This window comes from Podarcis gaigeae, assembly GCF_964106915.1.
Source record: "Podarcis gaigeae genome assembly, chromosome: 16".
In the NCBI taxonomy this organism is placed as follows: domain Eukaryota; kingdom Metazoa; phylum Chordata; class Lepidosauria; order Squamata; family Lacertidae; genus Podarcis; species Podarcis gaigeae.
The window spans coordinates 26329874-26356841 of NC_139693.1; the positions used below are offsets into that span (position 1 = coordinate 26329874).

The following is a 26968-nucleotide window of genomic DNA, read 5'->3' on the forward strand; positions in this document are numbered from 1 at the left end:
TCAGAATGGATAGGTCTGATCTTCTTTGCAGTCCATGGGACTCTCAAGAGTCTCCTCCAGCACCATAATTCAAAAGCATCAATTCTTCGGCGATCAGCCTTCTTTATGGTCCAGCTCTCACTTCCATTCATCACTACTGGGAAAACCATAGCTTTAACTATACGGACCTTTGTTTGCACCGGGACCACTAGGGTGTTGCTATTTATGGACCTTGAGGCTCTCCGTGGGGCATGAAGCATTCAGCTGCGGAGGAGGATAGTCCTGTAAAGTTTCGGTTTCGCTGCCTAAAATCCGCCTTACGGAGATTTGCCTGCCTGCCTGCCCTGTCCAAATGCGCCCCAAACAGCTTCGCGCCAAGACTCCCTTCCAAAACCGCAACATCCCCTCCGAGGTCCCAGGAGCTTCCTTCCGGAGTGCGCATGCGCGCGGCGTCCTTCGCCCCACCCACCACCCCTACCTCCCCCCAACGTGCCTCCTTTGGCTCCGCCCTCCTCGACCTCCGTCAACGGCGTGTTCCTGGCCCCGCCCCCTCGCTCCCATAGCTACGAAAGGAGGCGGCGGCGGAGGTGGCAGCCATCTTGGCAGCGGCGGCGGCGGCGGGCCCGACGGGGCGATGAGCGGCTCGAAGCCCAGGGTGGCGTCGGGGGCCGGCGGGGCTCTGAGCCGCTTGCGAGGCCGGAGAGGCTCCGGAGACGCGTCGCCCGCGGTCGTGGCTCCTCTGAGGGCCGCCGTGTTGCCCCGCACCGAGGCGGAGCTGCTGGCGCTGGACGCGGTCCGGCCCGAGCACGTCCTGGGGCTCAGCCGCGTCACTGAGAGTGAGTAGCAGGGGCGCCCCCGGAGGGGGGCGAGGAGCAGCTGGAAGGAGGAGGCCCCCGGGCGAACCCCGACATTGTGCCAAGCCCCCTCTGCGCCCCGGTATCGACTCCCCAGAGCCCCCACCCCAGTTCGTGGATTCACTTAGGTGGGCACCTATGTATCTACCCTGCCCCTCCTCTCCGTAGGCCAGGGGAATTGGGAGGGGTGGTCCTCACGCTCCCCCAAAAATCTTCTCTTGCCTCTGAGGGTTGCCCCTTCTATGGACTCTTCTGGGCACCCCAACATCGATTATGCTTTTGCTCTGAATACAGTGATACCTCAGGTTACATACGCTTCAGGTTACATACCCAGAAATAGTGCTACAGGTTAAGAACTTTGCTTCAGGATAAGAACAGACATCGTTCTCCGGCGGCGCGGCAGCAGCAGGAGGCCCCATTAGCTAAAGTGGTGCTTCAGGTTAAGAACAGTTTCAGGTTAAGAACGGACCTCCGGAACGAATTAAGTACTTAACCCGAGGTACCACAGTAGTCATGTTCTTTTTCCAATCAGAGCGCAGGAAATTGGGAGCGGCGGAGCACATTCTACACGCCCGTAGCATTTTGCTCGGAAGAAACCTCCCTTTAATGGCCCCACCGGCTAGACCCATAAACGTAGGCCCCCAAGTATTTATTAGGTTTCCATTTCCTTCCCGTCCCGGAGTGCAGGAAATTTGTGGGAGACAGAGCACGCACCCTGCTTTCTTGTTTCACCCGTTGAAGAGTCAAAAAAATCTATTCCCCTATTTGCAACTAAGGGAAACTCAGAATATATATATTTAACTACACAGGGCTTTGTCTAGCCCCAGCTGAAAGGCTGACGCAAAGAAAGATTCATTCCATCATTTAAAGAATTGATATGGATAAATTCTCACTCCTGGGTACCCCTGAAATTGGGAAACCCTGAGTACATCAGCATCAGCTTTCTGTGTTGCTGCTGCCCCCCCCCCCCCACTTCATGTGCACAACATCTCTGCTTACTTACCAACTAACTAGTCCCTTTTTCTGTCAGAATAACTCCACCAAGGACGCAAAAATCTGGGATCCCCAAGGCACCCTAGCACCACCCTGCCGCATATTAGTGTATCAGGTACTCTGAAGAGCATTTCCATTCCCCCCCCTTTGAATAGTCTCTTTACTCCCTCTTACTTAATACAGTGCTTTCAATTAGCAAGATGGTAATAGCTTCCCTATGCTTTTCTACTTGCAGAACTCTGAGCACACCTGAAAGTCTTCACTGCAGTCATAATTCTGAATAACTTCTTTTCTTTCTGCCGTCAGTCCTTTCTGGCTTAGAATGACTTTCTTTCTGCAGTCTGCCTACAATTGTGGAAATACAGGGTTGCCCAGGCTTGTATTTAACAACTCATGTACGGTAATAACCATAGGGTGTTCCAGTATAACACTAATCAATGTGTTCTGTCAGTGCAAGAATTTCCATTTGTGCATCAGAACTTCCCTACTTCTCTCCTCTGCACCCCCCTCCTGGCACAACCCCTAAATCTGTTCCTTCAGAGTAGATATGGTGAAAGCATAGGGAGATGGAGAGGGAATTCTGTGGTGTAAACAGAAATCCTTGCGCTGATGTAATACATTCAATGGGTTCCACTCCATACCAGGAATTTCCTGCAGGCCAATGACCAGCCTGTTCCTCCTCTGAGTCCATTGATTGATTGATTGCATTTATACCCCACCTCAAGGAGCTCAAGGTGACATTTTATCCTCACAACAATCCTAGAGGTAGGTTAGGCTGAGAGTGAGTTACTGGCCAAAGGTGAGCTTCACGGCTGAGTGGGGATTTGAACCCTGGTCTCCCAGGTCCTATTCCAACACCCTAACCACAACACCACACACTGGCTCTCTGTCTTACACTTTTCTCCACAACCAGTATGATAAGACAGAGGGCTGGTGGAGAAGGGACATTGGAAGCTCCTCGGTCAGACAATTGGTCCATCTAATTCAGTATTGTGCACCCTGGCAGGTTGCTCTATCCTTCCTTCTTCAATTAGCCTGGGCAAGGAAAGGCATCACTAGCTTGTCAAGTGGCTAGAAGCCTGTGTTTTTATGCATGCTTTATAGGAAGCTAGTACTTGGGGGTGGGCAGGGAGCAGGCTAGTAACATTTGTGGGCTTATTTGCAGTGTTGCCGCAATATCTACTCGCCTTTCTTTTATATACAGGCGGCAACCATTTCATGCAGGTGTTCCATTCCTGGATCCCAAATCCGTCGATAGAGCACATTTAAGTGTGCCCAGATCCTGTTCTGCCTTCTTGCGGATCCAAAACGACCTGCGTGTCAGCGATCACACGTCAATTGGACTCACCTAAAATGGTGACCGCCTGTATATAAAAATGAGGTCCTTGGGTTTATGTAAGCATGAAGCTTTATTTCTATCAGGACAGACCCATCAGATTGGCAGTAGACCTCCAAGGCTTTGGGCTGCAATGGCTCTTCCCAGCCCTGAAGCCCAAGATCTCTTTCCCAAATGGTAATCCCCCACATGGGACTTCTCAGGTTTCCTTTCCCTTTGTCTCCTAGACTATCTCTGCCGACCAGAGGACAACTTTTACAATATTGATTTCACCAAGTTCAAGATCAGGGACCTGGAGACAGGGACGGTGCTATTTGAAATTGCCAAACCTTCAGCTTTAGGTAAGTGGGCCCTGAAGAAGAAAAAATAGAGAAAGTGAGAACTTGTACATGAAGCCTAAGGTCCAGTCTCCATCTAGAAATTGCTGGGATTTTAGAATCTAAATAGTTTCTTCTAAAGAATTGAATGATTTCTGCAATTCTGCCTCTTTTTCTCCTTCCCTCCCCCCTTCTGACATTAAAGTTCCCAACAAATATTTTAAATAAGTTTTCAAATTTTCTATAGGGATTAGGAAGGCAACCTAATAACTTTTATATAAGCTACTCTGCGTGGCAATATTGCTCACCACTAATATAGACAAGCTGGTGGGAGTTGTAGTCCAAAGCATCTGGCAGGCACCAGGTTGGGGAAAGGCTTCATTACATTTTCTCTTGCATGCAGTATACGGCACAATAGGGCCCTGATACTGCTGTATCTAAATACCACCAGCTTTGCCCACCCTGCAGTTCAGCCCAGCTGAACTAAATCTGTCTGTAACGTGAATCAAGTCACCAGCGTAGCACGTCGCTAGCAGATAGAGAGCTGCTTATCACTGTCATTGTTATTATTATTAATTTCATTTATAGACCATCTTATGTCCATGGCCTCAGAGTGGTTTAAAATACATGAAGAATACTAAAATGCAAACAATTTCTGTTACAATCAATAACGCACAAAACATTAACACCAATAGTGACCGTAGAGCAGCAAAAACAAACAAAGACACCACAGTGTGATTGATTCAGCATGCAAAATGTCAGCAACCTGGGTAAATTAAACCTGTTCAACTGATGTTGGGGGCTCTGCATCAAAAGTGCTTGGTGCAGTTCTGGGAGTAGCAAGGTGCTGCCACAAAGAAGGCTCAAATATGAGCTTGGGTGGCAGGCCATGGTGGCCTGATGGGAGAATCTGCCCCCTTCCTGACGGGCATAGCTGAGTGAGTGCCAGCAAAAGGTGTGCATGATATCTCATGGGTGACTTGCTTCTTAAATGTCGCTTCTTGCAGAGCAAGAGGATGAGGACGGTGACGCCGGCGAGGTGGACACCAGCGCAGGGCGCTTTGTCCGCTATCAGTTCACGCCCGCCTTCCTGCGCCTCCGGACAGTTGGCGCAACGTGAGTAGGAGCTTGTGGAGTAAATGGGAAAGGGTGCTACCATGCTAACCCTGTGGTTGCAATCAAATGATTCTGAGATTTTATGAAGCAGGTTCATCAGCTCACAAAGAATATATACTGGAGAAGTGGCTGTGTCTGGGGCTCAGTGTAATCTGTGATTCACAATAAAAAATTTTTTAAAAAGGAATGGGTTGTATCCGGCTAAGGCCTACTCAGGGTAGGCTCATTAAAGGACCTATGTTAAGTCTGGTTCATTAATTTCATTGGGTCTGCATGGAGGAGAACTAACGCTGGGTACAACCCAATATATCTGCAACACGAGAAGTGGCACTGTGCAAATTGTAAAAATTCACAACATGCTTGATTTCACTTCCTTGTCACAACCCTGCTATCTTCATTATTTTGCATAATTTATTTGGCTAGTTGTGGATAGGAGCAAGGAGCCCTAGACTTGTTTGCTGCAAATAGTCAGTTGCTGAGATGTCATTAATGTATGTCATCAAACATACATTCACAATCATAGGCACTAGGAACCTTTGATTCTATTATTCTGTTTAGGAAATGAAAGCCGGTATCTTTAGGAACAAGTGCTTGTGGGCAGCCCTGTGTTTTACTCCTGCAGGTTAGTTACAGCTCTGTCTGTGCCCATCACAGGCAACATTGCCTCCAGGGCTGGGTCCTTGCAGAAACCGAGTTTTGGCTTCTAGTCAGGAGACTATCTTGACCACCTAACTGGTTGTTCTTCTCTTTCCCTCCTGTCTCTGCAGCGTGGAGTTCACAGTGGGAGACAAGCCTGTGTCGAACTTCCGTATGATCGAGAGGCATTACTTCAGAGACCGCCTTCTCAAGAATTTTGACTTTGATTTTGGCTTCTGCATCCCCAGCAGCAGGAACACTTGTGAGCACATCTACGAATTCCCACAACTTTCAGAGGACCTCAGTAAGTATCTCTTGTGTGACCCAGAGCTGGCTCAAGACCAGCCTGGTGTCCTCCAAGTCATTTTGGACTATAAATCCCATCTGCCCCAGCCACTGCAGGCTGCAGAGTGGGGTTGATGGGAGTTGTCCAAAATTGGAGGGCATGAGGTTGAAGAGGATACAGTAGATTTTGCTTCAGTACCAACTACCAAATGCCATGTATTGCTTTAAACCTCTCAAACTGAGTTGTACTCAGAAGCCAGTCGGTAGCCAGTGGAGTTCTTGTAACACCAGCAATAGCTGTTCACTGGTCAGTCCTGGCTAGTAACCCAGCCACTGTATTCTGCACTAACTTTGCACAATCTTCAAAAGTTGCCACATGTACAACCTGACCTAACCTCTTCCTGCTAGCTGCTTAAGCTGTTTTTCACAAGGAAGAGGATAGGGCCAAACAGAACTTCACACAGAAATCTTAAGTGTGAACTTGATATATTTCAAATACCATTCCTTTTAGAATTGTGGCCGCTGCAGCCTAAAAAGAGAGAGAAAAGTGGGGAGTATTGCAGTGCTGCTAATTTCAGTTTGAGTAAGCACAGCTCACCCTCTTCAAAAGATTCCTCATTCAGGGGAAGAATGTGGTTACGCAGAAGCACTGAATTGGTTGACTTCTCTGTTCCACTACAAACTTTGGGTGTTAAAAGTATGTTTTAGAAGGTCATAGCAACCTAGAATTGTTGAGTTGGAAGGGACCCTGAGGAACATCTAGTCCAACCCCCTGCAATACAGGAATATGCAGCTGCCCCGTACAAGGATCAAACCTGCAACCTTCCAACTGAGCTATTTAAAACTCTTTTTTTGGAAATTTTAATTGGATTCTTATTGATGTGTTTGCCACCTTGGGCTCCTTAGAGGTAGGTGCAGGATATAAAGTCAATAAATAAATATTTGCTTTCCATTCACTGGCTGCACTTATGTAGTTCAGTTGCTCTTGCACGTAAAATAAGCGATCTCATGTAGCACGTCTCAATTTTTTAGTAAGTGGTCAACAGGGGAGTTGTTACATATAGAGATCTCCTTACATGCTATGTTCTATGGCTGAGGCTAACTGACCTATCTCTGTCTCTCTTCCTCTTTCTCTCCCTCCCTCCCTCTCTTTCGCCCCACGCAGTCCGTCTGATGGTCGAGAACCCCTACGAGACCCGCTCAGACAGCTTCTACTTTGTGGACAACAAGCTGATTATGCACAATAAGGCTGACTATGCCTACAACGGAGGGCAGTAGCCGCCGCCGCTGCATCCCCCTCCCCCCCTCCATTGGACTTTGCACTACCGCCAGCCATCCTGGTCACATTGGAGGAGAGCAGGGAAGCTGCCCTGGACTCCGAGGCCTTTTGCGGAAAGCTCTGTGAGGCTCAAGATGTGATGCTGAAGGGGCTGAGGTGGCAACTGGTGACAGTAAAGGAGCTCCCCTGGCAAACCCGAACCCTTTCCAGCCTTGTTCCTTTCTGGTCCTCTGCTCGGTCCCCAGTGGCACCTGGGTCAGGTTACAGGTTGGACTGTCTGTTAAATGTTAAACTGATGTAGCAGTTCTTGTAGTTTGGCGCACTTAGCCTGTGTTTCTTGTATGTTCTTCCCCTTTCCGGTGGGCAAAGGGTCCTCCGACACAAAGCTGTTGCCTCTTCCAAGTAGCCCATGAAACGTAGATAGCAGGTTTTCCCCCTTTGGAGGAGTGTGGCAGCGCTGGTGAATCACCTTGGCAGAATCGGTGATCCAGCCTGTATGATTGACTGTGAGGGCCCACCACTCACAACCAACCTAAAACAAAACGAAAAGGAGGAGAGGTGTTGTTGTTTTTTAAGGGATGCTCCAGATTGTGGCTTTGTTCTGTGGTCTTGAATGTTCCTTAAACTCTGTTGGGTACCGGTTGGCAAAAAAAGGCCTGTGTCCCACTGTGAGGTCTTTTGAGGCCTTTTCTGCCAACCAGCTTAGGGGGAGGGAGACTGAGATGAGCGTTTCAACCTGAACACTCCACACACTTCTCTATCCTGCCTTCAGCCTAGGTTCCGTTCTGCATCTCAGTTTTGCTCTTTTCCTTGAAAGGAGTGCAAAAGGAGGTGGGCAAAGGTTACCGGGAGCCAGGAATTGCCTGGTGGAGCCTGTCCAAGCAGCAGGGCAGATTTTCCCAGGACAAATCTTCCGTTTGTGTCTTACACGTATTAGTGTAAGAAATGGTGGTGTTAACCAACTTGTATTGCCTGCCTTGGTTTGTGCCACTATTGAAGTGGGCTCCATAGGCTCCCCAGTGCAATGAGATGTAACGGAATCAGCGTGGCTGTGAAAATAAGGGACTTTCCCCTCTTGAAACTTGTAGCTCTGAGCTTTTACTGGCCCCATTTAAATGTGTAGGAAACCAGCCAGCTTTTGCTGCTGAGATGCCTCTATGCCTGTTGGTTAGGCATATCTGAGGAGGGAGTACTGGATGAGGGCCTGGGGAGGTGGGTGTGTATCAGCCAGTGAAGCAGGAATCTTGCCCTGAGGCGACTGTCGGCAACTACAAAGCAGTATTTTTGTTGCTGTCGGACTCCACTCCCAGGCCTTTCTCTCACTTCAAAGTTAAGCTGGTGTTCAAAGGCCTTGCAGTCAGGGGCCGGTTCTGTGTCAGATGCTAATTCAGCCTGCACGGGGAGAAAGCCTTCCAGGCTCTTGAGACTAGCCCTTTTTGGAGGGGGGGTGGAGGCACATGCACATTACCCTGAAACAAACCCTTTTAGAGAGGGGAGGAGGATAGTTACAGATTAGAGCGTTTGTAGGAGGCGAAACGCAAGGGGGAAATGGCTTGGACTCTTTAGCTGTAAGGTAGGATGTTCTTAACCACTCCCAAAATATTGGGGATGTAATAAAGGTGAAAAGGGCAGAGCTTTTTGTCCCTGTGTAGCCAAGTTTGTGGGTTAAAAGAAATGAAAACCCTCTGTATTTTTGTTCTTGTTTTCTTCCGAACTTGTGATGTTCCAGCTCCTGCACTGTGTGGCCCAGTTGTCTCTACCGATAGATGATGGTAGTCAGTTCTGCTGCAGTCCGCTTGATGCTTTCCACAGAAAGGTGCCTTTTCTCCCCATGTCGAAGGCCACATTCCCAGAGGAACAGTTGAGGGAAACACTTCCTCATTCCACAGGAGGAGGTGGTGGTGATATGGGGTTCCAGAGTCAATGTGATTAAAAACACCAGGTGCCTTTTAAACATCATTCTTACTGTTGCTCAGGCTCCTTCCGAGGACGTCCCGCCTTTGCTTTCTTACGAATTTATCCCAGGAGCAGTTGGGAAGGATGGGCAGCAATCTGAGCCAAGAGCAGGTACTGTACTTTGCAATAAACTCCCATCTGCTGGCCCCCTTCTCTGGGCTCCAGATTCTTCTCTTCTCCTTCTCACTTCTTCTTTCTCAAAAACTGAAACTCTCTGCCCCCCCTTCCTTCCGAGTGTTAATGCTCTGTGTGTCCTTTGCAAGCTCCCATCTCTTCAAGAAGAATCACGAAAGCAGAAATGGGGCGAGGGGCTTGCTTGTTAAATTCTGCCTGTTGCTGCTTCTGCCTTACGGGACCAAATACGTGAAATGGGGAAGGAAGCGTGGGGCAGCGAGAGGCAGGTATCCTGATGCCCCAGAGGACGTGGCCAAATGTGTGGATTTGAGCTCTCGGGAACACTTTGCGCCAAGAGAGGGGGGGGCTCTTTGAATTACCCCACCAGATAGAAGATGAACCTGCCCTCGTCCAGCCGGCACTTTTATCTCTCATGCATTTGGCTGCTACCCCTTGGGACCACATACTCCATTTTTGTGTGGAAGCCTGTCTCTCCCTCCCCCACCCCCTGAGCCATCTTCCTGTCGCACCAACACTGCATCCGTGGGTTGCATATGGAAGAGGAGGGGAAGGGTCTGCTTCTGCTATGTTGACCATAGTGTTAGTGCAGGGTGTGTGGGGGTTAGATACAAGAACAGCATTTATCCAAAGACAGGGGCACCTAAATTTATATCTGGAATAGATGGGCCATCTCCCCCAAGCAGTTACTTGCCATTGGAAGGCGTCAACGATTCGTTCTTCCTCCCCAGCCATAACCTGGGGGATGGGGGCTTTCTCGTGGCCTCTGCTAAGTTTGGCAGGCCATCTCTCTGGCTTGATTTCAAGCCCTTGTCTTCCTCTTTGCATGTCCTCGTCCCTCTGGAGAATTGTTAATGAAACTGAGCCCTTCCCTGTTGAATAAACCACACAGGACACTTGAAAGCAAGAAGTGGCAATGAGGAAGGGAACTGGAAATACATTGACTTCTGTATTGTATGCAGATTGATACTGATGACAGGTTTGCCATGAAAAGTATCTGCCTTAAAAGCATTAATCTGTAAGGTTCACTGTTGCCCTCCGATGGTGTTGACAGCGGCTGCTTCCATCATATACTCTGTGGCTGTGCAGGCACTGAAGTCCTCGCATTGCATTGTCCGCTTGCCCCATCCTCACTAATGGAGAGACCTGGTCATAACAGGGCTGCTCTGTTACATTTCCCATTTGGTGAAGCACCAGCAAACATGTTTGGACCTCCTATGTTTTTTTTTTTTTTTTAATTAATGGGGGTTTTTATAAGGTCATGAGACCCAGGCAAGGGGATAGTTTATTTCTCAGTCCCACTGATTTTCCTGGGATGACTGGAAAAAGAAAACTGTTTTCTGGTATCCTGCGATCGGTTTTACCAGCAGGGAGAAGAACATTGGCAGGGCTGTGACAAAATGCATCTTTCTCCAGTTTGTCTCTGAATTGGCCATTGGAAAGATTTCCCCTGCAAGATTTGTTTTTAAAATAGGGCTTTCTATTCCATTGTGGTCCTTGCCTGACAATAATATACCCATTTTTGGTCTGTCTGTGTGCATCTGTGACCGTTTGGAGAGTGGCAGGTTGTTCCTTTGAAACTTTTGAATTCCAGAAAAGAGATCACGGACGTTATATTTTTCTGTCAAGGTATTTTTCCATAGAGGATGACAGGAGTGTCCCAAGAAGTCTGTGTGACCATTACGATCACCACATTGAACCGTCGCCATGCTGTTGTCATCTTGTGTGTCTCCTAAACCTACAGTATACTAGCTGACTCGTTTGTATAAAATGTTACTTTGTTGAAAGCAATAGTAATTAAAAACAAAAAAGCAAAAAAACCATCAACACACAACTTCTGTTGTCTTATTTGTTGCGTGACCTTAGTGCTGGGAGCTGGGTGGGTGGTGAGCAGGCAGGTCTTGTGTATTGTGAACCTGGAAATCTGAGAACCCTGAAAATGCAAGTGGGTAATAAATAGGTTCAGATCACCTTAGAATAGGTGCTAGGTGTTGAAAAGAGGCTAGGCAGGAGATAGGGGCTCATCAGTGTCCTTTAATTCCTGGTTGAGGTTATGGTGGGGGCTGTTTCTGGACTAGAATAGGAGCAGCATTTCAGAGGCCCTCTTGGTTCCAGCATCCAAATGTAACGTGGCTTTGTCACTGCTCCAACAACATGAGTTTGCATGATTTCATGGGAATACCTTTTAAGAAGACATAAAAACTGCATTGGTTGAAGCTCCATCTGGCCCAGGGGGCTCTTCCTGACACAAGACCAGCCAGTTGGCTCTGGGAAGTGACCAAGTAGAGCATGTAGCAATAGAATCATAGAGTTAGAAGGGTCTTCTAGTTTAACCTCCTGCATTTGAGCCCTGGGTGGTTAGTTGCTAGGTGCATAACACCACAGGAGAAGCCATTACTTGTTTATCCCCTGCATCCATCAATAAGATTTATCACGGATTGTGTGATCTTCATGATGTGCTCTGGAATGTCAGGATTCATATTCCCCCGTCTGTGGAATGCTCTCCCCAGAGAGGCTCCTCTGGCATGTTCGATACATACCTTTTCGCACCAGGTGAACCTTGCATACACGTGCTTGGGTTTGTTAGTATTTTGCTTCCTTGCAGTAAATTTTAACACTTTAAATTCTTAATAAACGCCTGTTAGCACTTTCCAAGAATAAAATCCTCAAATGTGCGGTTGCACAAAATGTAACATTTGAAAAAGGTAAAGGGACCCCTGAACATTAGGTCCAGTTGAGGCCGACTCTGGGGTTGCAGCGCTCATCTCGCTTTATTGGCCAAGGGAGCCGGTGTACAGCTTCCAGGTCATGTGGTCAGCATGACTAAGGCACTTCTGGCGAACCAGAGCAGTGCATGGAAACGCCGTTTACCTTCCCGCCGGATCGGTACCTATTTATCTACTTGCACTTTGACATGCTTTCGAACTGCTAGGTTGGCAAAAGCAGGGACCGAGCAACGGGAGCTCACCCCGTCGCGGGGATTCAAACCGCCAACCTTCTGATTGGCAAGTCCTAGGCTCTGTGGTTTAACCCGCAGCGCCACCCACGTCCAACATTTGAAATAACCTCAAATAAAACGCATCTCAGTATTTCATAAAAGTTATACACCGCTTGATAGTAAAAACAACTCAAAAGTGGTTTACAAAGAAGAAACGTAAGAATTATCAATAATTTAAAGACTTGAAAAGGTAAAAAAAAGAAACTTGCATCTACTTTATGGGTTATTAAACATGATTAAAACCAACATGACAGGCCCAGACCCTTCACTTTCTTTCTCATCCCGTTCTAGGTGGAGGGGGAGGTTTAGCTTCAGGCATTTTTTCCATTGCAAAAAAAATTAAATGAACCGACCCAGTGCAAAGTGCTGAAAAGTGTTTTTTAAAAAAAGCAAAAAAAATATCTTCCAATGGTTAAAAAAAAGAAAAGTTGTGGGAGGGGCTGGGAGCTTATTAATGCTAATGAGGAGGCGGAGCTTAATGAGGCAGGCAGGAAGGGCAGCAAGGGAGGGCGGTCTACTCCTGGGCCCGGCATGGCGGCGGTGACGGGTCTCCTCGCTCGGCGCAGAGGCGGCATTGGAGGTAAACAGAGGCGACCAAGTTTAATTGTCTCCCCCCGCAACTTTTGAGCGCTCCCCTTGGTACACGCCGGGATCCGCACGGCTGTTAACGGAGGTGGGACTGGCACGTACCAAAAAGAGATGGAAGCGGGGGGGGAATTAGATGAGCGGGAGCAAAATACTGGGGAAGACTCCTTTACTTCGTGAGGGGCGGCAGCAGTTGGGGGTGGGGGAGGGAAAATAAGCGGCTCACTTTCTGGGGGCTTATTCCACACACCCTTGGGACCCTTCGCATACCACTGTGGGATAGCTCAGAGGACCCTCCATGGACCGGGGCAGTCTATCTCAAAATAATACCGGATGCAAACCACAGCCACCTTCATGCTTAGATTGCAAGTATCCAGAAGCTGCACCCGGGCTCAGTGGCCCTTTGGATCTCAGTCGGCAAGCCCACTCACTCTCTGTATATTTATAAAAATACAGATTACTGTAATGCGCTCTCCATGGGCCTGCCTTTGAAGACTGTTTGGAAACCTTTCCTGGTGCAAACTGTAGCTGAGCAAATGCTTGTCCAAACGCCAGTGTTCTGCCACCAGTCCCACTTGTGCATTTCCAGACTTAGCCCAAGATGCTGCCGTTAAAACTTCAGTGGCCATAAATGGCTTGGAGCCAGCACCCCTAAAAGAGGGACTACAAGGTCACAGCCTTAGCCAAGTGGGGTTTGCATCCCCAACACTGCCACCATACAAATACAGTGGTACCTCAGGTTACAGACGCTTCAGGTTACAGACGCTTCAGGTTACAGACTGCTAACCGAGAAATAGTACCTTGGGTTAAGAACTTTGCTTCAGGATGAGAACAGAAATCTTGCGGCGGCAGCGGGAGGCCCCATTAGCTAAAGTGGTACCTCAGGTTAAGAACAGTTTCAGGTTAAGAACAGACCTCCAGATCGAAATAAGTTCTGTACGGTGGTACCTCGGGTTAAGTACTTAATTTGTTCTGGAGGTTTGTTTATTTAGTTTTAAATAAATTAGGAGTCCCCAAATGCATGTTCTCTGGTCCATGGGGTCATGAAGAGTCGGACACGACTAAACGACTAAACAACAACAAAATGCATGTTTGAGTAAAGAAGCTATAGCCCTTCTCCTATAAATACAGTAAGATTCAAGCCCTCATTGTTCTGGATAAAGACCTGGTTTAAATAGTAACAAGGAAGCTGCCACCTTACTGGACCATCTAGCTCAGTATTGTCAACACTATCAGAAGCCCGGATTTCAGGCAGGGAGCCTCTCCCAGCCCTCCCTACCAGGGATTTAATTTGGGACCCTCTGCATGCAAGGGGGTGGCAAGTGTTGTTCAATGTGCAGAAAGCCAGCCAGGAAAATGGAGGCCTTGAGGCCTTGCTTGCTTTCTCACCTCTAGCAAGGGGGCTGCGGAGGGAGGGGTATGGCTCCTTTCACCTTTCCGCTCAGTTGGCCAGGAGCCCGTGGGCGCCTGTCGGTTTGCTGCTCCCTCTCGGATTGCAATTCATCTCCCTGCAATTCCTCTTGTTCTTTACAAGCCGGGTGTCTTTTATAGGCAGATAAACTTTTGCCCCTTCTGTAAAGTTGGAGTACTACTTGTCTCCTCTGCTGTAAAATGGGTGCTGTAAAATGAAAAGACCCTGAGGCGGGGTGCTGGGTGTGCAGGTTCAAAGCAGCTTCTGGGTGCTTGAGTTTTAGGAGCTAGTGTCACAGTGGTCAAGTGGCTCTTTGCCTTTCTCCCCCCTCCATTTTGCGCACTGAGGACTTTAACCCTGACCTCCCCAGTGGAAAGGGACAGGGGCAGATCTTCAGCCTAGCCTAACCTGACTAATTCTTCTGCTCACTCAGCAGCTAACGCCACAAGAAACCTTGCAGACTCTTTTGCTAAACATGGCTAGAGACGTCTCTTTTTTTCTTTTTGCCCCTTTGCAGAGACCAGAACATAGACAGAGTCAGAGCATTGGTACAGGGAGCTCAGTAATGTGTAAACTGACTGGCAACAGCTCTCCAGGCTTTCGGACATTCCCAGCCAGATAGGCGGGGTATAAACAATAAAATTATTATTATTATTTTACCTAGTGATGCTGTAAGGGACCTTCTGCATGTTGCCTTATACCAGGGGTCGGCAACCTAAGGACCGTGGGCCACACCAAGGGATGGAAAGATCACGAGGTTCCAAAAATAACAGATTGGCAAATCAAATTACAGGAATTGGTAGAGACGGCTCAACTGACTAGTAAACTCAGAGGAAACTCAAAGCAAAAAATTTGCGGGAAAATGGGATGGTTATATAAGATATGTTCAAAAATAGAATAATAGTTTTGACTCCGTGCTAGCATTCGAGTGATAAAGGAACTAAAAGGAGATGGACAACAATTAAGGATTTATTATGTTTTCAGAATGTATTAGAAAAATTATATACAAAGGTTTATTGTTTTGTGTACATTCAAATGTAAGATAAAATATATGCAAAGGGACTTGATAGGAAGTCAAAGTTGAAGAAAAGATTTTGGAAGATAAAAGGGGGAAAAATATTTACTTTCACTATTATCATTTTGTGTGCGGGTGTGTGTGTGTATGGGTGTCTTCACATATGTGTGTTGTTGTATGCAATGTTTGGGAGGAAATAAGACGGTAAATAACAAACTAAATATCGATGTATGTAATTTTTATTTCTTAATTATATTTAGTGGTAGTATGGCTGTATTGTTTTTGTAACATAAAATCACAAGTGGCCCATGGGGGTCGTTTAACCGGCCCATGGACCCCTGCCGCCCGCTTGATTGGCTCCCGTGCGCCACACTAAACCGGAGCAGAGCGGGGACTGCCTTCTGTGACACTGGCCGGCTTTTCACTGACTGCAGGAAGCTCCTGCAGCCAATGAGAAGCTGTGTACGCCTCCTCTGTGCTAGAAATAGTGTTTGCACATGTGTACATGCACACACACGTGCACACTCCAGTCCACTGCGGCATCAACGGGACTGTGAACCGGCCCAAGCCACAAAAGCTTTGCTAACCCCTGCCTTATGCCATTGGTCTATGTTCAGTATTGTTCATCCTGACTGGCAGCGGCTCTCCAGGGTTTCATGCAGGGCGTCTCTCCCAGCCCAACCTGAAGATGCTGTAGATTGAACCTTGGACCTTCTGCACGCAAAGCAGATGCTCTACCACCGAGCTACGGTCCATCCCCAACAGGGTGTTCTGTTTAGCAGCACAACTCCAGGTCTTCTGGGCCAGACTGAAAGGGCTCTTCATGCTTTCCCATTTGCAGCTTGGACTTTTCAATGTCTGCGAAGGCTGCACACTGTATACCAGACGGTAGAATTGCCAGAAACTCACCAGATGCTTCGCCAAACATGCCGTGACTTCGCTGAAAAGGAGCTGGCCCCCATTGCTGCTCATCTGGACAAGGAGCATCGCTTCCCTGCAGAGCAGGTATGTATGTGACTCATCTCCAGGTAACACAGGCCCCCGTCTGATATTCTGAATGACCCTGAAGACCTGTCACAATCCAACAGGTTAGTTCCTGAGAAGAGCATCCATGTTGAGACTGAGACCTAATGGCCTGGTCTCCTTGACCATTGGGATGTTTAGCTTGGTCTCGGCAATGCCCAAGTCAGACACGAGCTCATATCCATTTGATTACAGTCAAAGCTCGTTTGTCAAACGTAATCCGTTCTGGAAGCCCCTCCAGCTTCCAAAATGTTTGACAACTGAGACACGGCTTTCAGTTGGTTGCAGGAGCTTTCTGCACTCAAGTGGAAGCTGCGTCGGACATTCGGCTTCCGAAAAACATTAGAAACCAGAGCATTTCTTTCCAAATTTTCAGCATTTGGGAGCCAAAACGTGCCAAAATGGAGGTGTTAAGGATCCGAGGTTTGACTGTACTCTGTTTGCTTAAAATTAGAACCAGAATTCTCATCCAGAAAAGCTGAATTCTGCAACCCGTATAATGCAGGCTGTTTACCTTGTTATGCCCAAATTTGCCTCTTTGATTCTATGAACATAAGAAAAGCCTGGCTGTTAGATCAGGCCAAAAGGGGCTAGTCCTGCATCCTGCCTGTTTTCATAGTGACTAACTAAATGCTACAAGCAGGACCTGACTACATGAGCACTCTGTTGCACTGAACCCATTCCTCTTGCCTGCTTATTTTACTATCCACCTGGCTTCTAAGATGCTACCTTGCTCATATGCTTTCAAGCATGTTTTCTCTACCATGAGGGCTAGGAACTTGATTTATTTAAAAACAAACACCTCCCCCTCCACACACTCAATGTGTCAACACCTTTTTTCGTAAACCGCTTTAAGATTTTTTTTCTGCAACCAAGTGGTTTGTAAATTTTATAAAATGAGAAAAAATAAAGTGAAAGCCAAGATTCACAAAACTGAATTGTGCTTTCTCTCACATAACCACAGTTTTTCTGTCCTCAGAAACAGTAGCTATGCCCACCTTAGCTGCCAGCTCACAAATTACCTTGTTTTGTATTGCACTGGCTTCACACTCCTTAGATTTTATTGGTAAGGCTGCCTTGCACAAATGTTCTTTCAAAGAGCAGTTTAATGTAAATAAAAGAATGAATTGCACGACGTGTGGTATGCTTTCTCCTGGCAGTGTGTGCTGTTCTGTAATTAAGTAATTGCTATGGTTCTGCTAGGAAGGGAAGAAGTTATGGCTGCTACTGGATGACTGACAAAGGCAAGTGTAATCCAGTGTGGAATTGCTTTAATTCGTCTTTCAGCTGGGTTGTTTCTGCCACTGGTGCTGTCTCCCCTAATCAGCTTTACATCATCATTTCCTCCCCCACTTACAGGTCAAGAAAATGGGTAGCCTTGGACTTTTTGCAATGGACGTACCTGAGAAGTATGGAGGAGCTGGTCTTGATTACTTGGCCTATTCCATCGCCGTCGAGGAAATCAGCCGAGGCTGTGCATCTACTGGCGTGATCATGAGTGTCAATAATGTAAGAGATTTCCACAGATGTTAACCTTGATTGGCATTCATTCATTGTATCTAAGAGTGAGTGGCTTGTTGTTTAGTTGTGTCCGACTCTTTATGACCCCATGGACCAGAGCATGCTAGGCACTCCTGTCTTCCACTGCCTCCTGCAGTTTGGTCAAACTCATGTTTGTAGCTTCGAGAACACTGTCCAACCATCTTGTCCTCTGTCTTTCCCTTCTCCTTGTGGCCTCAATCTTTCCCAACATCAGGGTCTTTTCCAGGGAGTCTTCTCTTCTTATGAGGTGGCTTCTCATGAGTGGCTTAGATACAATCAAAACAAGGCAATCTCTGGCCCGGCAGGTTTACAATAAAAAAAAAAACATGGCACACAGGGCAAAACGTACAGGGAGGGAAGAGGAAAACCATCAAAATTCAGACACAAATTTCTAAACTGTTGTTCCTACACTGACCAGCTGGCACAGTGAGGGTGCCTGATGCTTAAAGTTCATGCAAAAGTGGTACCTTACCCCGGTAAAGTTATATCTTTATAGGAATGTTTCAGCAACTTGTTGACAGGAATGTAGTGAAAGGGATAGCTATAAACACATCTAACAGACATGTGTCAGGGTAATCAGTGTTCCAAGTATTCAATGAAATGGACAGACTTACATGGCAGTCTGTTAGGAAGAACCTGCCCACTTGCTCTACTAAATTTATTTGCAGATGATAATATGGACTTGAGCTATTAAACCCCCTCATAGGATACTTTTTGGTTCCTGCACATATGACTGTCGCCACTTTTTAGGAGGACCTGAAAGGAGCTAATTTAACAGCACGAAACGCAAGGGTTCAGCAGGTAGCTCTAGTTGAGAAACATACATGTAGACTAAGGATAGTTAGAGAAATAAAAAGCAGAGGCGCATTTGCAAAAGGCTGGTGGAGACTTATTTTAGGCAATGAAAGGAAGTCCCCTAGAGTGTACTCCAATATATCAATTAAAATACTGTACCTCTGCATTTATTAGAACATTTTGTGCTGAGTTTGTACGTAGAAGCCTCTTGGGTTTTTTTGTTCCTAGTTTCATTCAGTTGTTTGTGGTCTAGATTTTTGTAGTATTCTTTTTTTCTACTTCTAAGCTTTGTCATGTTTGTTGTGCCACTTAATAAAAAGTGTTTTTTTAATTGTAATAATATAAGGCCTCCAGGAGCTGTTCAATGCAGCCTCCTCCAGGGTGCCATCTCTCCCTTGCCCCTCCACGCTGAATAATTCTTCTGAGGGGTGGAGTTGGTTGCTTGGCATTCTGGTCAGGGTGGTGTGTAAATCAGTATAACTCAGGGGTCGGCAACGTTTAGCTCGCCTGGGCCAGTTCACTCCAGCGGAGATCCCTCCATGGGCCAGATCACGTGCATACCTGTGATTTCCAGTGTCTGCGCAGACGCGATTTCTTGCGCCACAGAAGCAAGGCCCATGCCACGCTGTGCTGGGTTAGCTGGGACCTGGCGAGTGGGCAGCTCGTAGGCCGGTTAAACGAACCCCATGGACCTCTTGTGGCCCATGAGCCTTAGGTTGCTGGCCCCTGGTATAACTTGTCTTCCCTCCCCATTTAGTCCCTCTATTTAGGACCAATTTTGAAGTTTGGGTCTGAAGAGCAGAAACAGAAGTGGATTGCACCTTTCACCAGTGGGGACAAAATAGGGTGCTTTGCCCTAAGTGAACCAGGTAGGTTAGGCACACAGGTAATACCTTGGGGTCCTTAAAAATAAATTACCGTATTTTTTGCTCTATAAGACTCACTTTTCCCCTCCTAAAAAGTAAGAGGAAATGTGTGTGCGTCTTATAGAGCGAATGCAGGCTGTGCAGCTATCCCAGAAGCCAGAACAGCAAGAGGGATCACTGCTTTCGCTGCACAGCGATCCCTCTTGCTGTTCTGGCTTGTGGGATTCAGAATATTTTTTTTCTTGTTTTCCTCCTCCAAAAACTAGGTGCGTTTTATGGTCTGGTGCGTCTTATAGAGCGAAAAATACGGAACTCTATACTCAGACAGCTTCCCATAAGAGGGAGTGATGGCCACCAGCTTGGATGGATTTAAAGGAGGGTGAGACAAATTCATGGAGGTGGCGGCTATCAGCAGCTACTGCCTATATTCTGCCTCCACTGTCAAAGGCAATGGATCCCTCCAATACCAGTTGTTGGGAATCAAGTGGGCGGAGACCTGCTGCCCTCATGCCCTGCATGTGGGTTTCCCATTTGGGCATCTGGTTGGCCACTGTGAGAACAGAATGCTGGACTAACCGCCATTGGCCTTATCCATATGCAGAGCTACTCTGATGCTCTTAATCTAGAATCTGTGTCCTGCATACATTAACACAAATGAGCATATTTTGCTTTTTTTAAAAAAAATGCTTTATTGGTGTCAGGGGTTCAGAAGGAGAGACACAGGAGGGGGAGCAAATGGAGAGTGAGGAGGAGGAGTACGAGGGGGGCGCAGGCAGTGACAGTGGCCAGAGTTATTCCACAAGCCTCTCTAGCGAATCGGAGGACTCACAGAAGGGAGCGCCGGTGGCCAGAGCAAGGGAGATTCCAAGGGAGAAACCTCAAGAGGGAGGGGCCAGCGGGGAGTCCCTGAACAGCAGCTGGAGATCAGGGCCAGCGTCTCCACCAGAGCGCAGTGGGGAGGGGGAGTCCCAGGAGTCGGGACCAGTGTCCTCACCACCAGAGGGAGGAGAGGAGTCAGGTTTGGCAACACCCACATCAGGAAGCGGGGAAACGGTCAGAAGGAAAGTCACCGGCTGGGCGCGCGCGCCAAGTTCAAATGTACAGGAGCGCGGCACAGCGGGGAGCCCGGGAAGGGAGCCAGGTCCTAAAGCCCGCCGGAGGGAGGGGCAAGACTCAGGAGGCTCCGCGTCAGAGGAGTCCAGGAAGGAGGGAACCCCAGAGGGCAGAAGGACCCAACGCAGGAAAGAGCAGCGCAAGAGGTGGAGCCGGGCTAGAATCTTAAACTGGTGTGGGTGGAGCAGTGAGTCAGAGGGGACTTAGCCGGTCTAGCGTTAAGACGTGGGCCTGCGCGCCCAGAGCTTGGAAATGGAAACTAAACTTCAATAAAGACTTTTGTATATAATATCCACTGGGCGTTGGTCCTCTGTGAGCTGGGACCTAGCGGCAGTCCTGACAATTGGTTTTAAAAAAACTATGTAACGTATGTAATCAACAGAAAAAAGGTCATATAAACAAACATTCGTTCCATAGTTAGCGCTTGTATGGAAAGGAGACGCTATCCCATCCAAATCAGACTGGCAAAATAAGATGTGATCATATGCAGAGCAAGCCAGATTATCAGCAAGGTTCCGAGATGTTACCAATGAAAAATTTAATAGAGAGTGGGAAGTGTACAGAGTTTATCTAAAAGAACATTGCAAAAATATAAATCCATTGGCAGGTCTGGACTGACTTATCTGCGTGTAATAGGAGAATCTCACAAAATTATTGTAACTGGAATAACCTAGAGGAGATAAAGCTTAGTGTGCAATTATGGAATGATAGGGGAACCAGAAATGAGCATATTTTGCATTCATTCTGTTCCCCGCAAGTTGTTATCCATTCCCTAGGCATGTGGAGCATTAAGGAATTTGTGTTATGAATATTTAGTCGTGCCACCCATGGGTCCCCAGAGGTGGTTGAACTAGTGACTGCCATCATTCTCAACCAGCATAGCCAATGGTCAAGGATGGAGGGACACACACACACACACACACACACACACACACACACACACAAATAAATAAATACTGGTGGTGTCTCTAGCTCAGGATGGTTGTTTATTCTTACCAACAGCAGCCAGAAAGTCTGGTCTGGCAAAGAGGGGTGGGTGTCTTAAAAAGGCCTATTCTGCAATTGAAATACAGCTGGAGGGTGGGGCTGCACAAGGAGATGGGACTCCTCTGCTGAGTCAAGACTTGAGTTTTCGCAGTCCCCTCGGAGAGGGAGCAGCACAAGGTCTTTGAGTCAGAAACCCTTTTGGTTTTCTCTTGCTAAGGCAACGGCAGCGACGCCGGAGCTGCTTCAACGGTTGCACGGCTGGTTGGGGACGAGTGGGTCCTGAACGGCACCAAAGCCTGGATCACAAACGCCTGGGATGCCTCTGCAACAGTGGTCCTTGCCACCACAGACAAGTCTCTGAAGCATAAGGTGAGTGTAGCCCTTAGGGTCAGTCTTCACAACAAGGAAAGTTGGGGCTGAGCTAGGTCCACACACAAAGAGGCTCTGTCCCACGGGTGTATTGGTTTTTTTTTTTAAATGCAGCCTTTCCCAGTGATGCAAGAGGGACCGAGAAACTTTTGACTCTGCTGCTAGCCTTTATTCCCTGCTCTGCCAAGCAGAAGTAGAAATGGGAAAGATGGTCTAGATCAGCCTTTCTCAACCTGTGGGTCCCCGGATGTTGTTGAACTACAACTCCCATTCACCCCTAGCTAGCAAGGCCAGAGCTCAGGGATGATGGGAGTTGAGGTCCAACAACATCTGGGGACCCACCGGTTGAGAACCGCTGGTCTAGATGCATTGGAATTACGACTCGCTTAAGAGTATGGCTCCCATGCTGGCTGAAGCCAATGGGAGTTTTAGTCCACAATACTTGTCTCTGGTTCGCCACATGACCCGGAAGCTGTCTGCCGGCCCCCTCGGCCAATAAAGCGAGATGAGCCCACAACCCCAGAGTCAGTCACGACTGGACCTAATGGTCAAGGGTCCTTTTACCTTTACCTTTTACTTGTAGGGCATCAGGTTGGGGAAGGTTGGTTTATAGCCAGCCAGGTGGTATAGTGGTTAGAGTGGTTGGACTAGGATCTGGGAGGCTAGGATCCAAATCCCCAGATGGCCATGAAGCTCACTGGGTAACCAGTCACTGCCTCTCAACCTTGATAATCTCACAAGGTTATTGTGGGGATTCAAAGCTTCCTTGAGCTGTTTGGAGGAAAAAGTGGAATGGCAATGCAATGCAATGCATAAATAGCCTGCCAGGGATCCCAGCTCAGGCAGGCAGGAGAGACTTGTCAAGCCACTGATGGACCACCGGTCATGCCAGCAGACCTCCTTCTGCGTGAGCAACTGCGAACGTTGTTCTGTCTTGTCGCGCAGGGCATCAGCGCCTTCCTCGTCCCCATGCCAAGCCCTGGCCTGTCCCTGGGAAAGAAAGAAGACAAGCTGGGGATCCGAGCCTCCTCCACCGCCAACCTGATCTTCGAGGACTGCCGGATCCCCAAGGCCAACCTCCTGGGGGAGCAGGGGATGGGCTTCAAGATTGCCATGGTGAGTAAATTCTTTTAATGGTGAGGAAGAGGGGAGGGAATGGGGTTAAGCAGCACCGTCTGCCTGCACTGGAAGCACAAAGGGTGGCGGTTCTGGCCTTCGCACCCTCTTCCCCTCCATGCCCTGTTTTCAGCCTTTCAGGAATTTGGCGGATCACTATGTAGCAGTTTTCCTTTAAAGTGTGTGTTGGGGAAGACTCGTGTCCTTCATGCCCACTCTGTCTGGCCCACAGGCTCCTCCTTAGACAATGCACCCCTCTCACTGCCTGTCTGTTAACTCTAATAAATGCCTCTTGCTTGTCTGGATAGGTAGTCATTGCCCAAGTGTATGTAGGAACTAGCTTATGTCTATGAGAACATCTGTGGTTTCTTTAAATTTGATTTTCTGTTTTTTGCTAATTTTTTATTACGCCTAGTGTTTTTTATTGCTATTTTTAACAAATGTTTTATACAATTTTGTAAGTGGCATATAAAACTTGCTAAATAATAATGTGTATCCCCTGGCTAAGTAGAGTAGGGGGCCACCTACTCTACTTAGGGAATTAAACTCTGGAATTCACTCCCACAAGAGGCAGCGAGGGACAATAACATGGATGACTTTAAAAGAGGTTGGCGCCAATAGCCATGTTAGCTGTGTTTTACCTCCACAGCTGGAGACAACAATGCTTTTGAATACCAGTTGCTGGAAACCACAGGACGGAAGAGGGCTTTTGTGCTTGGGCATGGGACACGGGTGGCTCTGTGGTCTAAACCACTGAGCCTCTTGGGCTTGTCGATTGGAGGGTCAGTGGTTCAAATCTCTGCAACGGGGTGAGCTCCTGTTGCTCTGTCCAAGCTTCTGCCAACCTAGCAGTTCAAAAGCACACCAGTGCAAGTAGATAAATAGGTACTGTGGCGGGAAGGTAAATGGAGTTTCCATGCACTCTGGTTTCCGTCATGGTGTCCCTTTGCGCCAGAAGCGGTTTAGTCATGCTGGTCACATGACCCAGAAAGCTCTCTGTGGACAAACACCGGCTCCCTCGGCCTGAAAGCGAGAGGAGCGCCACAACCCCATAGTCACCTTTGACTGGACTTAACCCTCCATGGGTCCTTTACTTGAGGACTTTCCATTGGGGCATCCAGTTGGCCACTGTGAGAAGAGGATGCTGGACCAGATGGGTCACTGGCCTAATCCAGCAAAGGCACCTTGTGTCCTTATTAAGCATCCTTATAAAGAGACCATTGGTCCATCCAAACTCAGTATTGTTGGCAGTGATTGGCAACAGCTCTCCAGGGGATTTAGGGATGTTTTTTTCCTTCCTTGGCTCAACCTGGCCATGCTGCCAAGGGACTGAGCTTGGGGCTTTCTACAGGCAGAGATTAAAGCAGTATGAGGCGGCGGGAGAGGAGGTCCTCCAGTATGTATCCCTTCTGAAAGGTTTGAAGTTCTGGGAAAACCCAAGAGCTGCACTGTAGTTTTTTAATCCCCCATTTAAGACAGTTCTTGCTTTCCCAAAGTGGTTCATATCATAAATAATAGTAATGGAAAGATAGAAAGGCAGGCCTTGAGATTAGTCTCTTGTAATAGATAAGAGATAAGGTCAGGTGGATCACAGTCTGAGACAGCAAAGCCTGAAGCCATAATCTACTTACACTGGTATAATACTGCTTCCACCCCAAGGATTGTGAGAACTGGACTTCTCTAAACATCCTTGCCAGACTGCAGTTCCCAGGAATCTTCTGGCAAAGCCAGGATAGATTTAAAATAGCGTAAGACAATATAAGTTTCTACTGTGTGCGTCTCTTCATTGTGGCTCATCTGGAGGTAGTAGCAAAACTGCCCCACTCCATGCTTCACTAACAGCTGCCTATATTTACTAGATGCTGGGCTTTGCAAAGTCTGCTCAGTCATTCCATAGTCTTAAGATTGTCTTCAGTTAAAGTTGGCTTTTTCTGATGTGGCTGGTTGTAGTGCACAAACTCATTTTTTTTGTCTTTCCACCTTCCTTTCAGCAAACCCTGGACTCTGGGAGGATAGGAATTGCATCTCAGGCATTAGGAATAGCCCAGGCAGCTCTCGATTGTGCTGTGGATTACGCTGAGAAAAGGGTGGCTTTTGGCTCCCCCATTACTAAGCTGCAGGCCATTCAGGTACATAGATAGATCTCTCTCTTACAGGGGCTATTCTCTTTGTAGTTCCAGGACTCATCAATACTTAAAAAAAAAAAAATCAGGGAGGCTAACCTGCAGCCCCACTGTTTTTGCTGAACTAGAGCAGGAAGGCTTGCCTGGCGCCCTCATTACATATATTTAGGTGCTGAACAAAAACATTTCTCTTCTCCAAGGCCTTTGGCTAATTAAACAATCTTTGGCATTTTAAACTGTGGGGGAGTATTTGTTTTCGTTTGTTACCGTGTTATGTATTTTTGTGTTTTTATATTGTTATCCTCCCTGTGATCTTTGGATGAAGGCTGATACAGAAATGTTATTATTATTATTAGTGCTCCCATCAGCTCTGTGCAGCATGGGAGTTGTTGTTCAGCAGCAGCTGATGGGCTGCAGGTTTGCCACCCTGTTTTAGAGAAACATGTCAAAACAGAAGAGCTGGAATTCATTGTGTACTTGTTGCACAACTTGATTACTTTGGGAACATCAATATATTAAAAGTGAAATGGTTTCCCTGTCCAGGACCAGCCCAGAGGGCACACCCTTCCTCCTATAATTAACATGGGGCACAAGGGCATTCAAAGAACCATCATCCCCAATGTATGGTTCCACATGAGATGGATTTCTTAGTCTTCCACTTGATGTTCCTGCAAGACATTCAAAATTCGTGAGACAAGGCATATGCTTTGCTTTATTCAGAAACTGGATTGTGGTTGAGCTTCTGTTAAGTACTTGCTATGTTCATTTTGATTTGTTGCATGCAGAACCAGCCTTGCCTTTCGATGTTTTGAACTGCAGCTCCCATCAGCCCCAGCCAGCACAGCCCCAAACGGGAGTTGTAGTTCAAAACATAGGGACAGCACTGGCTTGGGGAAGGCTAGGGCCACTGGGGTTATTCAACCCACCATGGTGTTTTGTGTCTGTAGTTCAAGCTGGCTGACATGGCACTGGCCCTCGAGAGCGCCCGTCTGCTGACATGGAGAGCCGCCATGTTGAAGGACAACGGAAAGCCCTACACAAAGGTAATAGTGCTTGTCTTCACAGATAATGGACAGGTTGCAGGCACCCTAGAAATGTGTGCAAAGGCAAAAAAAAAAACCCATTCCCTGGTCTATAGAAAATCCCCCACCCCACCCTGTTTTGCAAGGTGAGCTGGTGTGCTATTTGGGCTAGGGTGGTGACTCTCCTTATCACTTATGCAACACTTAGGGCAGTGGGGTTAGATTTACCTGGACTGTAGCACTTTCCTCTCCTCTTCTCCAAACAGGAAGCTGCGATGGCAAAGCTGTCTGCCTCCGAGGCTGCAACTTCAATTTCCCATCAGGTAAGCCTGTGCCTCTTTGTGCCCATGAGCACAGAGGGAGAAGCTCTCCCCTTCCGTACAGCTGGCACGCTGCTGGCTTACATGGAGCAGGAGACACAGCAGGAATCTCTCTCCTTGGACCATTCTGTCACTGTGGCCACAAACGAGTCCTTGTAGGTGTGGGGGGCTCTTAAATGACCCTGGCAAACGAACAGAGCATGAGGTAGGGGGAGCTAGTGGTGTACTTCCTTTCCATCTCCTGGATGTAAGTGCATCCCTCCCCATTTTTCATCTCTGTTGTCGTACTGCAGCCACAGCATCCAATGCTGACGTACTTGGGATGCTTTTTTATTTCAGGCGATCCAGATCCTGGGAGGGATGGGCTACGTGACAGAGATGCCGGCGGAGCGCCACTACCGGGATGCTCGGATTACAGAGATCTACGAGGGAACTAGCGAGATACAGAGGCTGGTCATTGCAGGGCAGCTGTTGAAAGCTTATCGAGGCTGAGAGGGAGAAGATCTGTGTTTCAGCGCCTCCTACTTTCTTGCAGAGATGCACGTGCGATTAGAGATGATAGACCCTGGGTCTGGTTCCAAGCCAACACAGAGCCCCATTTGCCAGAGTTTGGGCAGAGTAGGAAACTCGGGCCACCAGTTGCTGCAGGCCACAACATTCACTGTGAGAGTTGAACAGTAAGCCAGAGCGGAGAGTCTCAAGACAGCAAGATAAAAGTGTCCTCTGCCTTTACGGTGCCTTAGATAAAGATATATATATACACATACATACACAAAATGAATAAATTGCACTACCAAGGG

At 47.7% G+C, this 26968-nt stretch overlaps 1 protein-coding gene across 2 annotated transcripts; it reads left to right on the forward strand.

Annotated features, from left to right (window-relative positions):
• Positions 1–546: 546 nt before the first annotated feature.
• ACADS (acyl-CoA dehydrogenase short chain) lies at positions 547–26968 on the forward strand. 2 transcript variants are annotated; one of them, XM_083717412.1, is made up of 13 exons: positions 547–815; positions 3390–3503; positions 4487–4595; positions 5363–5535; positions 15734–15897; positions 17275–17424; positions 19010–19121; positions 21436–21587; positions 22533–22703; positions 24695–24832; positions 25774–25869; positions 26115–26171; positions 26508–26968. In XM_083717412.1, exons 1-13 carry the CDS (start codon positions 614–616, stop codon positions 26658–26660), a joined length of 1791 nt encoding a protein of 596 aa, XP_083573538.1. In that variant the 5' UTR covers positions 547–613; the 3' UTR covers positions 26661–26968. The 2 variants fall into 2 exon arrangements, with proteins under 2 accessions (XP_083573538.1, XP_083573537.1); XM_083717411.1 differs by lacking the exons at positions 547–815; positions 3390–3503; positions 4487–4595; positions 5363–5535 and adding an exon at positions 12339–12461.

Coding starts and splice junctions, on each gene's coding strand:
- ACADS (XM_083717412.1), top strand. CDS start 614: ATGAGCGGCTCGAAGCCCAGGGTGGCGTCGGGGGCCGGCGGGGCTCTG. Junction 4,596..5,362: donor CTCCGGACAGTTGGCGCAAC/GTGAGTAGGAGC, acceptor CTGTCTCTGCAG/CGTGGAGTTCACAGTGGGAG. Junction 21,588..22,532: donor ACAAGTCTCTGAAGCATAAG/GTGAGTGTAGCC, acceptor CTTGTCGCGCAG/GGCATCAGCGCCTTCCTCGT.